The following is a 14,939-nucleotide window of genomic DNA, read 5'->3' as shown; positions in this document are numbered from 1 at the left end:
GTGGTCACAGAAAAGAATGTGTGTTTTACAATCAACCAAGTCATTTAAAAATATGAAAAACTCAAGGCTCAAGATTGGGGCACACACACACACACACACACACACAAACACACACACACACAACACACACACACACACACACACACACACACACACACACACACACACACACACACACACACACACACACACACACACAGATCTGGTATCAGACCCCAAATGTGTACCCAGTGTTATGTCATAATGTTGTTATCTCCTTCCCCTTGAGCATGACTTCCTCCTTATTCTTCCTCACATCCCATGTCTACTGTGTGGGTCTGCTCAGACATGGTGCTCCTTTCCACCCATCTGGTGGACAGCTGATGAAATAATTGATTTCTCCTGCATCTGTTTTTCAACATCTTGGCAATATTTGTTTCAATGTGGCTCAAGTGGATCAGTTAGACATATTGCATGGACACGTCTTTAGATGTTGCACTACTTGTGGCTTATTGTTGCAATGGACGAACACTGGTAAATGTGTGCTTTGAAAACACAATGACATTCACTGTAGATAGAGTGAGCTGTTACTAGGTTCACATATAGACACACACACATACATTTTAACATTACTGTGAACTTATATACAATAAAATCAATGCAACTTCCTCTCCACCATCTATATGCAAATGTATCAATACTCTCCTATACAGTGTGAAAGTCGATGAGCAGTTGAAACAAATACAATAACAGCTGTGCACTGCAAAATTAATTTCTAGATGGCTGTACCTACATAATAGAGTTTCACTGTAAAGACTTTTGTGTGTGATAGTTTTCTGCCAATCATTCATGCCAGATATAGATCTTTGTTGTAATGATATGCTCAACTCACTGCTGTAAAAGGGCTTTAGCTCCCACCCCCGCTTTTTAAAACTTCACTAAGAATTTTTTAAGCTGTTTTTATTTTTATTTGCTTAATTCTGGATGTTTTCTTGGTACATTTGGTGTTTATATGCCACTTTGTTTCGTTGCTGTTTTCTGGTGTCTCCAATGGAACCACTAATGATCAATAAAGACTTGACTTTTGTCAAAAATTATGGTAAAATGAACATTCCTGAGAGTTTCATACCAATTTAACAAGAATGAGTAATATTAGTGTTACAAGTTTGTCTTTGGTTTGTACCAATAAATTATGTCAGGTTGATTTTGCAAGTGCTTCAGTTAGGACAATATGGGTTCAACACTCTGAGACCCAAGCAGCAACCTCTGGTGCTGAAAGATAGAAGCCCATGCAGGAGGGGCCTAAAACTGCTGTTCATCAAGTGGCCACTTGAGGCTGGTTTCAAAAGGGAGTCAATAGATCCATAGACCCCCTGTTAAAACGCCCAACTTTACAGCATGTTTAAATTTTCTTTTAGTGTCAGAGATAAAGGAATATTGAAATGTGTTAAAATATAATTTGCATGCTGGTAAAAGCCACTGAGCATTGCACAGTACCTAAAAACTAATGAGGTAACTTGAATGATGGACGAAGACATAATCCTTTTTTATGGTCAAAAACATCTTTTATTTATTTTTACCTAAAACTGAAAGGAGCACACAAATGACTAAATCCAGAAACCTCAGTTACCTCAGAAAACAAATATTACACTATGTATGAAATTAAATGTTTTCAAAGAAAAAGGGAGGATGGATAATAATTGTTAAATAGAATATGTGGAAGGGTAATTAAACTGATAACTAAACTGATCTTCAAATACTGCAGAAGCACATAAAAGAAGGCAGTAGAAAGGGTTTCATGTAGGCTGTAATGACATTATAAAGCTTTGTGGCAATTAACTTAGTTCTGTGTCTGGTTATAGTCTAATTTCAGAAATGTATTCTGACAAATTGAAGTGACAAGTACTTAAATAAAAGTAGTTTGCATCTGTTGTCAGGGAAATAAATGAACAGTTTAAAGAAAGGAGAGGCATTAATTGTCACTTCTTCCTTCCAGTAAAAATATTAAGGTGGATATGTTTAATGATTCAAAGCTGATCAGTCAGGACAAAATCTAATGTCATTACAAAGCTCATTTTAGAAAAATGTAATATTAAATTTAGTGTGACACTTTTTCAGATTAAGTGACTAATCTTTGAAATTGGTCCAGTATTGAGCGAGAACGCTGTAACCAGCAGCCACAAACCAGGCTGCAATATAAAATAGTAATAAATAGTAGTAAAAAAGTTGTGTTTTTGCTACTGACAGTGTTAGATTGTGTCTGACTACATTATGGGAAGATTTGTGTTCATATTAGTCACAGACACAAATGCATAAGAAAAAGGGTCCAGGTTGAAAAATACCAAAATTCCCCTTGCAGCTCAGCAAAGTGTTTTTTATTCTTTCCTTGCTTGCTTTGTATGTGTGAAGGGTCTACATAACCTCAATGCAAGCAATATTATGAACACATTAAAAGATTAACTTTGTCAACACGTCCTCATAAAGTCTTGCAAACTAACTGCCTGAATGTAAAGACGTTTGCTATAAAATTGAGAGACATTTTGCAGTTTTACTATGTTATTTGTGCCAACGACAGCACCAGAGACTATTATGTATTTGCTAATAGGGCTTGTAAGCATAAGTGATTAGTGTAAGTGATTAGCATAAGCAATTCACAGACTACTAGTAGTGGTAATCATAAATGGTCAGTTTCAGCTGGGTAAAATGGATGAAGCCCAGTAGTTCATGTGGTGTTACTTGCATAGTTTTAACTGTGATATGAACTGTGTTTTGTGTATTCAGACTGTGTAAAAGTTAACAATATTGCTAAGTTAGTAGAGAGGCAGTTGGCAGAGTTAAACCTGTCAGCCTGTGGAATATTAGTCAGGTATGCTGGAAAGCTAGGCTTGTTGTTTTACCCGCCAGCAAAGATAAGCAGGTAACAGGGCTGTAGAACTAGTCTAGGCTACCTGTAAATGCAATTAAAAGGGATAATATGAGGTTTGCAATCTGCAAATGAGAGGATTGTTTTACTCATACAGGAGTTAGTTGTACATTATTATTTATTTTACATATTGTGATGTTTACTATTATTGGTCATTTAGTTCAGGTGCATTGTAAAATGTTTATTGGTTGTGTACTTGTTATAAACTGTCAATGTCAGCTTGATATATTCTTTGAAAGTTCTTTCACTTTCAATGTTTCACACACTGTATATAATATATAATATAATAATGCTGCATCTGTAGTATATCTAGACCCATCTGTGGTCCCAAAGGAATGCTTCCCTTTATTATCCTTGACAATAACAGCGCATTTACTTCACTTAATTTTCATGTTTCATCAGGCAGAGATTGGCAGCACATGTTCTGATTTCTTTTTATCAAAGGAAAACTCTTTGGCAGATGCAATTTGTTTTAAATTGGTGTTTTTATTTATTTACACTTTTCCTGCGTCAGTTGTATAGATATTATAATAAGTATCACATCAAAATGCACTCTTTCATGAACTGTGACACTGTGACATGACTTAATACATCAGACATTGTTTCCAGCTTTAAGCATTATCCTGTGACATAGGGCAGATCTTGCCTTACAAACAATTGATCAACTTTACCATTCTACATGATCATAAAAAATTTAAAAATGTTCAGTGTAAAATATCTAAAATATAAGAGAATTTTAAATCAAGTCATGTGTAGCAGATATGGATGTTCTGTATGTATTCACATGCCAACATGTTAAAACCATGCTCTAATGCATTGTGAAGTAGTAGACCTAATAGCACAGTTTGACATTCCTGCAGTTATGTGATCTTCCCAGTGAAACCTTTCAGAGTCTACTAGGTTCTATTTACAACATACAGACTGCTTATGTGAAAAAGAGCATTTTCTGGCTTCTGCTCCAGATGAACTGTTACCAGACAACATTACCTTCACAGAGACCAATAGAGACCTACATTCTGCCGCTGCCATCTGCTCTGGGAGCAAACCAAAGGGATGTAATATTGAGCTTGTGAGACTGAAATTATGCAAGTTTTCCATTTTCTGTAGCAGGTCATGAAATCACAGAAATGAAAACAGTGGAAATGGAGTCTGTTTGTGTTTAGGATATATAGAAGTCTGAACAGATGCCATAACGATCCAGAGACTTCCCATCCCTTGAAAGGAACAAGCTGATGTTTGGGAATAACACAGGGTCTGCATCCAGGCAAATTACTGAGCCAGCTGTGCTTCTATTCTACCACTGAAGGTCCCTCAGGTCCCTGCTGTGCATATGTGAGCTGCATCCAGCTACTATGCAATGAACATAAACATATGCTACAGTATATTTATCTTCTAAATGCATCCACATTGTGAATAAGACCTAATCAAACACTAACAAAAACTTTCGTCACAATTTCTAATATCTATTGGCCTTCAATAATTGATTTGATAGTCATTTCAAGGGAATATAACATGGAACAGTACAATTCTGATTCATTTTAGGAATTCCAAGCAATGCGTATAACAATAATATCTAAAACATGAGGCAAGATGGACATTGTTTACAATTAGCTCTTAGATATTATAGTGCTGTTAGTATCAGTATCAGATAATATCATTATATTATATGTTGCATTGTAGATTGATGTACTGTAGTTGTTTAGATTTTCTTTGTCCCAACATCATTCATTCTATAAAGATTAACTGCGTTTGACTAAATTGACCTAATAATTAAATATTATGGAATCTCTTTTTGTAGTACATTTAAAAGTATTTTTCACAGCAGACTATGAACCAAATTAATATTGCTATAAAGCTAACAAATGAAATCAACTGGGGGACCTTTAACACATGTTTAAGCATGATATTCAGGATGTAACACTCCCCTTTGTCCAGTTGGTGTCCATGTTGAGCTTTGTTAAATTGTTAAAAGGTCAACCTTGTACTTGAGGCAGACTTACAGTAGATGGATGATAATGACACAAACTTTTACTGGCTTCTTTGCCTCAACCTAGGTGAACCTGACTTGCTTGACATGACATGGCAAATCTCTCACCAAATGCTTTCAGGAATGACCAATTTATATCAAAAGGTTTAAAGGAGCAGTTTTTATTTCTGTTGTTGAGGTTAGTCAAGGTGAATAATACCGAAAGCATCACAATTACCCCTGAATTAAAAAAGATTGCTACAAGTTTCAAAATCACAGCCTTGAGCTGCCTAATACCTACCCACAAATCACTACTGTCACAACCACAGCATAAAGCTGTCACTTGTTTTCACATAGGCAAAACACTTTCTCAATTAGTAGGTAAACTACACAACAGCCGAGAAGTTGCGAGCATTGAGAAAAACAAGAGAGTGGAGCCACAGAGTGATATTTGTCTTTGGTCTTTTAAAAGCCAGGAACTATCAACTATGGTATCAGCCAATCAGCAGATGAGACTCACCTCTGCAATCACTTGAAACAGCAAATCACACATCAGGATCTGCAGGTCATCAGCTACACACACACACACACACACACACACACACACACACACACACACACACACACACACACACACACACACACACACACACACACACACACACACACACACACACACACACACACACACACACACACACACTCTAATCAAGTCTTTATTACTTTATGAGGACCACAATCTCAGGGTTATCTGTGAGGACAGACAAGACAGAAATTTACACCACAACTGAGAAATGCTGTGAACAAAATAAACAAATATATGACACAGCTCTGGAAATAAATGGGGGAAATGGACAAATAGAAAAACAAATTCCAGTTTCTAATTTTTTTTTAAGTAAAAATTACAAATTTACATTTTATAAATACACCTTTACACTAAACTAAGTGACTTCTAGTGATCATCGAAGCTTTGATGTCCCAAAACACCAAAGACATTTCGTAGACATTTAGCAAGCAAATATGGTAATCTGGACTGGTTTTATTAGTTTCTAGCAATTTACAGTGAGGAAATCCAAATTTCATTTGGAACATGGGCAACAGGAAGTAGAATGTAATTCTTGAAATACAATTCATTAAATTGATGTGATTTTCCTATTATTTCTTTATTTTAAAACTCTTTAAGAAAGACAGCATATACATGTGTTTACTCAAAATGTTATACTAAAACCATAAAAAGATATAACATAAGATATTTTCATATTTATTGAGCAGTTGTATTCTCCTAGAGAACTGTCCCACCTGTACTACTCAAAAAAAGATTACCACATTGCATATTTTCTCCCTCACTCAATACCATTCACATCATTCATCACAAGACCCTCCTCTTTGATAAAGCTTATAGTTAGGGAGTGAGGAGTTGCAGCCGACCAGGCACCTCTCTTTAACCTGCCTCTCTTAGTTATGCTATTATAAATCTAGACTGCCGGGGAAGTTCCTTCCTTCCTATGACACACTGAGCTGCTCTCTCATCTCTACTTGTTACTTTTGTACGCATCCTGTCCCAGAAATGCTTGTTACTAACCTAGCTCTGGGGAGTTTACTCCCCGGAGTCCTTATGTTTCTTCTTCAATTCCCGGCCGCATCCTGCTGCGTCCTGCTGCGTCCTGCTGCGTCCTGCTGCGTCCTGCTGCATCCGCCGCATCCAACCATGCTCTGCAGCGCCACGTTACATCCCGCAACGCCCTGCTGTGATGTTCATATGCACAGAGTAGTCAGGATCTGGTATAGGAGACTGCACTACTCAGTATGACACGATGTGCCCAGCTATGACATGAACTTCCACGATGACCTTCGAAGTCACTGTTCCTTTATCTTTAATGTGACTATTATTTGCCACTGTTCATCACACCCCCAACCAGCCCTGTCAGACACAGCCTACCAAGAGTCTGGGTCTGCCGAGGTTTCTTCCCAAAAGGGAGTTTTTCCTCGCCACTGTCGCAATAGCCATTGCCGCATTAGCCACTGCTAATGTTTGCTCTTGAGGGAATTACTGTAATTGTTGGGGTTTTGGAATTTATAGAGTGTGGTCTAGACCTACTCTATCTGGAAAGTGTCTCGAGATAACTCTGTTATGATTTGATACTATAAATAAAATTGAATTGAATTGAAGACCGAGAAACAGGACATTGCAGGTTATTTTGCTCTTGAAAGTGATAATTTAATTTCCTGCACATATTCTATCATAGGTTGTTTATGTCATATGACAACTTTACACTGTTGACATTAGTGACTAGTCTGGCTCTTGCAGAACTGTAAAAACATAATCAACATCAGAAACCTAACTAAATTGTAAAACAGCATTAACTAGACGTAATTAGACCTATAAAGTTTTCACACATAACAGTAAAAGCAGTGTCACTATTAAGTCTTCAACAGACCACTGGCAAAAATATATATTTTTGGAATTAATGGTAAAAATAAAGCAAGCCAAAGTTAATTTCAGTCAACCAACAGTCAACAAGGTTTCTGACCTCGTAAAGATTTAAGATCATGTGGATAACTCAGTTTTTATTGGAAAGTTTCTTTGTAGTTGAAGCCTGATACATACATATGTCATTCTAAGATATGTAAAATCATGTTATATATTTGTTATTTCCTACTGTTTTACCAAGAATACTGATGGCACAGATGAGTTTAAGCTGATGTGACCATGAAAAGATGAAGAGACACAAGTGACAGCCTACAGAGGAACACCGGTATGATCAAATCTCACATCAACCGCCTACGTATCAGGGAGAATGAATGTTTACAGCTCTGCTGCAAGGCTTTTCTGAACAGAACACTGATAGAAAATAGCACACCTGTGAGGCTTTATGCTCACCTGTACTGATGCTGGTGTTGGAGGGTCGCAGCACCCTGCTAGAGATGTTATTTGACTGGACATTAAAAAACATTTCAACATATACACGATTATATCTTTTCACTATGAAGCCATTAGCCTTCTCTCTGTATGTAAAGGCGGAAAGGCAATTCTCTTCAGCTCACTTTAACTCAGAAAAGGAGTTTTCTTAAGCCCCTGAAAGCATCTGACAACTCCAAAGACCATTTGATATACTGGACAGTTTGTGAGGAGGTTAATATTCTGCAATTTACTTCATAGGCACCTCCCTCGCAAAATTTTCCTCTATCTTTATAAAATCCATAAAATGCACATCCACTGGGACTATGCCCGGGATTTAATTAATAGTTTTAAGAAACTGACATCCTTTTTCTTGCAGTGCAGACACACTTACTTAGAAAGCCTTTTATGGGCCACTTATGTGAGATGACTTACGACTAGAAGTTGATCGATATGCTACCTGATTCTTTTAATGTTTAAAAAAACCTTTTCTTGTGTGGTTTAATGATTTTTCTTTTATGTGTGTTTTTATGACTTTATTGCAGGCTGCAAAACAATTGGTCCTTGCATGTATGGTATAGGGTCTGCTCTTTCCTAAAGACCTAAAACGGTGGTCAGTAATTCATAATTTTTAGTTGAAAACAGACTTTTATTGGACGTGGCACATGCTGACATTTTAATACAATTGATTTTGCTAATTGCAGATAACCTGATGAAGGTCTGAGACTGAAAACGTTGTATTTTTTTAATAAATTATTGCTTGCATAATGGTCAGTGTGCGGGATTTTCTCTAAAAAAAGATTATGAGGATACAAAATGATATGGCCTTGGACATGAATTGACATTTCAAGTAAACCCAGCCGAGAAGAATATAATTCAAAATGTTTAAACCTTTCCTTAAACAACATCATTCATTCAACCTGCGATGTGAATATTAGGTTGATATTGTTTAAACAATTGAATTAGTAGGCGGCATGAATTGGCATTGTGATGGGCCTGTGGAATAGTACTAAGTGCTACCAACTTCCTGTTCTGTTAAAATTAAAAACTAGATTCTGCTTTTTGCTTGTTTTGTTGTTGAAGATAATAAGTAATTGAACATTAAAATTAGTTTGTTTTTTATATTATTTGTAATGTTTGCTGTACATAAAATTAATGATTATCCTGCTTATTAGCCTTTTAAATCTTTATTTTATCCCTATATGGTTGATGCATAACTGTGTAACATCCAAACCACTCAGGCAGCCACAGCTCCCTCTTTTTTAGTTACACATGTATCGTCCACCTATTATTTTTTTTATATCTAATATGACATAAACAGTGAAATATAAAGAACCTTCTACTCATAAATGATTATTTTCCAGATTGCTATAAATCAAACTGGCAGCTGTATCTTCCAGCTGTCGGCTCAAAAGAAATGGCCTTGGACTGAATATGCAAAGAAATGTAGCTCTTAAATATTAGTTGTAGTTTTAGAAGTATGTTTATATGAACTGATTTATTGTCCGTCTGTTATTCGTACTTTATCCTTCACTATGACCAAAATGCATTTTAAACAAAAGAGCTGCTCCTTACATGCTACAAAATGATCATGTGTGCAGACAGAAAACTAAAGTAATACTGACTCATGACCACATGGTGTCAGTGTTGCATAGTGGACAAAAGAAAATAAAGATTGCGGGACTCTTTTGACATTTTGAGTCCTTCACACTAATCTTTGCAGCAGTTAACACCTTTGAAGCGTTTTTCAGATAAGTCTAAGTCCAAATTTCCCCCTACATTTTAAAAGTTTTCTTGCAGCAGGATCCAGTTCAGGAAATTCACCTTTCAAACATAAAATTGATAGATTGTGTCACATTTAAGTAATACTTTCTAAATGTATTCTAGTCAGCGCTCGTGTCAGCCAGGTGCAAATTGACATTACACATTAAAGAGTATCAAGGTGTCATTCTGCTAAATTAAAGGTTTTTGGTTCTGTTGCTTTTAGCATGAAAACAGTTTAAAAACAGAGCTTCACAGTTCATTCTTGACCTTGGAAACAGAAGATGTCAAAACAATCTCCACTCAAAGTAAACTCATTTGCTTGTTCTGGTGCTTTCCAATTTATCACACAGTCTTCATTAGCAGTTGCAGTTTTCTCAGTTGTCATGGAAGTGGGAGTTTGAACATCTACAATCAAAAGCTCCTGGATAAGCCATCAAGTGGATCTTGAGATGGTTTTGTCACCAGTTTACCACTTTATAACAAGGCACCCTTTAAATGTTAGCAAGGCATTAATAAAGGGTCAACAGTTATTACAGGCTATCCATCAAGCCTGTAATTTATGTTAATAAGTGGCTAATAAATGTATTTTGGTCCGGATGCCTGGAGCCCTTTCCCAGAAAGTAACTTGCCGAAAATGTTATGCTGGAAGGTTTTTTTTCAGTATGATAAAGTTAATGATTTATTTACCAGTATTTAAAGCTTTAAACCCTTTGTAAATGGTGCCTTATGAAAAAGTGTTACCAAAAATTCCTTTGTGAGCTACACAACTGTCTTAAAGTGTTCCCATGTTTGTGGATTCGTTAACAATAACTGGTCATCGCAAGCTGATATTCTTGAGGAAAATATTTAGTTTGGAGTTGTTATACAGTAGGTGACCCAACTATTGATTATCTCATAGTTACTGTGTAAAACAATTTTCCAGAAGTTAAAAGACAAACAAGAGTGTTTGAAGTTTTTAATGTCAAAGTCAAACTTTTACATGATTCATCTTCATACCAAACCATTCGTCAACAGCTCCTTCTTCCTCGCGATAGCAAATGCAATTAGTTCATTATGTAATTACAGGAAGGGAGCAGCAAAAAACAGAGCCAGCCCCATAAGAAAAGAAAACCAAGAAGAGGAAAATAAAAATAACAGTTTTTTTTTCTCTTTTTTTTCTCAAGTGCAGATTTGAAGACCTTAGGCATGCCATTGTCTGTTATGGTTTCCAGTTGTCTGTTCTACAGTGTAATTTTATCTGTACATGGCTATAAGGGTAACAGCACGAGGGGGATGACAGGTACATGATGTGCGCGGAAGTGTCTGTTTTTAAAAATGTCTCAATAAGTGGGCGATGGACTCTTCTCTCTACACTCTTCTCTGTCTGTCTCCCCTCTCTGTTTTGCAGTAGACTGAAAGATATTCATGTTTAAACGTGCAGTATAAAAAAAGATACACACCCACACAGATTCATGTACAGCAATTTCCCTTAAATCTGGTTGGGAGGGTTTGAAAGGTGCCATAATGAAACTGCCATAAAACAGCAGTTTGAAGAAATATCTGCCACTTTGAAGAGGCAGTGCTGTGTCAAGAGTCTCTTTCCAAAGCTCACAAACTGGACGTTAGTTCTTCAAGATCTTTCTGGCCTCCAAGGGATGGAGACACACTTATCGCAACTATTTCTCCCAGAGAAAGAGCATGTGTCCTTCTGTCTCTCAGTGTGTGTGCCTCCTACTCCATGCATTAGGCCTTTAGTTTTGTTACATCCTCAGCACAGTCCATTAATAACAGAGCTCAGTAAACAGCCATGTTGGGGATTTGGGGGTAATGAAGGCTTAGGGAGTTAAGTACATCAGTGGCCTAAAACAAGCTAAAGGGAGTCGGTCACAGAGTTGTAGGTATATACAGGTATACAAAGTGTTATCACACACATGGAGCACACTCATTTCTCAGGACAATTACCAATGTAAAATGAATATACAGGACTCACTACTTTACTGTTTCCGCACATCCGGTTACCTTTCAGTGAGGGCACAGTCAAGCAGCAACAATGTGTGGCCAAAACCACAAGTAGTTAGTTAACAAGTTGAACATTGTCACACATCTTACCTGAGTGTTGCTCTCTTTTCTGACTAACTCTATGCTCTACAAGGACCTATGAACTAAATTGTAGCACCTCCTTTTACAAGTATGTCCCCCCGCCTGATCTGATCCAAAACAACCAGAAAAATGAAGGACACACTTACTGGCAATTTTCAGAAGTGTTACATTCGCCAATCCAGACATTAATGAGATCAGTGCAGATCAAGGGAGGAGAAGAGAGGAGAAAAGAAACTCATTAAGACCACAGGGACGACCTAACCCTATTATCCCTATCACACCACTGAACCACACACTGATGATGGGAATTAAGATGTGCTGGCCTCGATCCACACCCACTCTTCAACCCAGTGCAGCAGAGTGTGTCTGGAGTCGTGCAGTAGCTGCTGGGAAGGACGAATGTGAAGGAGTCTGTTATCTGTGCAGTTTAGCACAGCAGTATGGGGCGTGTTCAGGTTGGCACTGTGTGGTGAAAAGGGTGCAGCAGAACTCTGCGCTCCCACTACATTGTGTTCTTTTTTGTTACAGCCTACGCCTCAGCACCTTTAGTGCCCACTTTGGGCTGTGGAAACTGAGATAAAGGCCCAAGGTTACCCCAAACTCCCCTCATGATAAAGTGGGAACAATTTCATCCACTGAAGCTAACTCCCTTGCTGCCATCATTATCTCCATTTCTCCGTAAGCACACATATATAATACAGATGTATCCAAATAGGCGTGGTATCCAAAAAGGCGTGTGGTTTAAAAAAGAGAGAAAAAAAGTTAGCATTATCTTTCTTTCATGCATAGTCCATTTTTCTTTTCCTTTTTTTCTTACAGAATTTTGGTTTTTCTATGAGTCCTACTTACAGTATGCAGAATATCCACCCACATTGTCTATCATTACATACATCAGATGACGTGTTTGAAATTCCCTTTAATGTAGCCCCACACATCAGTCAGAGAGATGAGTAATTATTTAAATACATTTCATGTTTAAATACTGACTGGGGGGAGCAGGCAAAATGCTACAGCTAGTTCAATGAAAGGCAATATGTTAAAAAATGATGAATAAGTGCACATACACACATAGTGCATATGAATTGCACAGTGCGCGTATCTTAATATGGGTTTGTGTCTCTACTTATGTTTTAATATTCTGTATTTGTGTGTGTATGTGTATGTGTGTGTGTGTGTGTGTGCTTAATGTTTTCTGTATGAAAGTTAATGCAAGTTATTATATACTTCATGTTACACGGCCACTGAATCATGTCATAAACTGTGGCCCTATGCATGTTCACATTCTGTAAATGCACTGTATGAGTTTGTGTTTGCATGCTTAGGTCTGTGTGTGTAAGTGCGTGCATGCGTGCATGTGTATATGTGTGTGTATGTGTGTGCGAAAGAACATTTATGATACATGAACACTATTAGGATACAGTAGGTGTGTAGTGAACTCAGCACCTCTGTAAACTCCGAAACGGCGGACAGCAGCAGAGAGATACAACTGCTGCCTTTTCAAATACACACATACAATATATACATACAGACTGAGTGTGAAGGTAAAATAATGAACATATTTTCACACACGCTGGAATTCTGTGGCACTACTGACACTCTCTGAGAACCTTGTATGGTTACATTTGATTACTGTAAAAAAAGTATTTTCACATTGTTGCAATTTATTCTGAATCATTTCTTTTTAAAGATACCTGATTTTAGAGATCAGCACATTTTTCTACCGTGTAACTGTACAGTGACCACACTTTTGTCAGTACTTTGATACTCTGTTTATGACTTGTTAAGATTCTCACGGGATTAGCAGTTTGATTGGTTAATATCCCCGTCTTGTGTTACAATAAAGTTGATTAGGCATTAGAAAGTTTGATTGGCTTGAATTAGATCCAAATAACTCAATCAAAGACCCGTTACTTCTTTTCATCTGTTTTAACTGGATAAGACCTCTGTGGTTTTTCAGCAGATGGTTCACCAGTTGAGTCCAAATCTTGACTGCTGTTGCCTCAGTGAAAGTTTTTATATGCATCGAGGCATTTATAGCATCGGGATTTACTCAGTGTCAATGTCTCTCTTCTTCACACAGATCCCTCTGTGTTAGAAGGTCAGGCATGCATTGGATTCAGGTAAAAAGACGAAGACATGAAGTTGTCCTCCTCCACAAAGACATAAACGGATCTTTGCCTGTAGGCAACTTTTATTGATAGTTAAAAAAAATTTTTTTGAAGTACTCCTAGTCTGAGCTCTCTGAAGAGTGGACCCATCACTTGCTAAGTTTAGGTGCCTATAAATAATAGTCGGAATCCAAGCCAATCTTTTCTCACATTTTCACATGTTCACGGATTTAAAAGGGCTTCCAAACTGATGACTTGCCAGTAAAGTCTTAGCCCTCCCTGCTTTTTTTTTTTAGAAAAGGGTGTGGTGTGTTGATGATTGCTCCGTTGCAAGGCTATCACAGGTAAACCTCTCGGCGTGACAACGTGAGGCAGGACGTGGTCTTGTAGTCCCCTCCTGTCCGCGTCAGTGGTATGACTTCAGGTGGGTTCTTGCCTTCTCCTCCTTCCTCCTCTTGCTGGCGCCTCCCAAAGCCTGCGCTGCTAAATGTGTCATATGATGCCGAAGTCATCTTGCGGTTCAGAAGGTTACGGTTGTGATCGCCCATGTTTCTGTTGCGGTCTCCACTTCCCAGGGTGCCGAGAGGATCCCCATTGGCTAGGGGTAATCTCTGACCTTCTCCGCCGACAACCACCCCGGGTTCTGAGCTCCCTGCACTGCCAGCGCTCTCGCTGTCACTCTCATGGTCGTTACCACGGAGATTGTTATTATCGTCTCCGGGGGCAAAGGTGGAGAGCCGTGGGGGGTCGCTGCCGTGGCGCTGGCGAGGCGAAGGGCGGACGGGCATCCAACAAGTGTCAGAGTGGCCAAACTCATCACACTCCCTGGTACACTTTCCTGTCAGAGCTACGTCTGGCAGCTGTCTGGCATCTGGACACAGGAGAGAGACAAAAAAAAAAAAATTAAGCTTTTTAATGTCTTCATTTGATAGTTTAAATTAAAGACAGACAGGAAATATGGGTAGAGGTATGACATGAAGCAAAGGTACACAACCAGAATCAAACTGGGGATGCTGCAATTATATGGTCTGTGTGCGAACCACTAGGCAACCAGGACACCCCAAGAAGAGTAAATTAAATAAATAAAAAAATGATGCAGACGGATAGAGTACAACACTACAGATGAGTTGAACATTTCATGAGGAAGACAGGAGAAAGACAAATTGGTTAAAAAAAGGGGGACAAAGGTTATAAGGGAAGGGATATCATTTGAAAGAAGCA

The 14,939-nt window shown here is 38.0% G+C and overlaps 1 protein-coding gene across 1 annotated transcript in view; it reads right to left on the bottom strand.

Moving 5' to 3' along the window:
• Positions 1–10,472: 10,472 nt before the first annotated feature.
• Positions 10,473–14,939, bottom strand: part of pcdh7a (protocadherin 7a) — a 40,493-nt gene continuing 36,026 nt past the window's right edge. The window contains exon 5 of the mRNA XM_028604351.1: positions 10,473–14,589. Coding sequence (XP_028460152.1) covers positions 14,057–14,589 — 533 coding nt within the window. The 3' untranslated portion in view covers positions 10,473–14,056. The remainder of the gene's footprint in view (positions 14,590–14,939) is intronic.

The sequence above is a fragment of the Perca flavescens genome, chromosome 2 (genome assembly GCF_004354835.1).
Source record: "Perca flavescens isolate YP-PL-M2 chromosome 2, PFLA_1.0, whole genome shotgun sequence".
NCBI lineage: Eukaryota > Metazoa > Chordata > Actinopteri > Perciformes > Percidae > Perca > Perca flavescens.
Note: the sequence above shows the minus strand (reverse complement) of the source record. Positions and strands in the feature narration are given on the sequence as shown.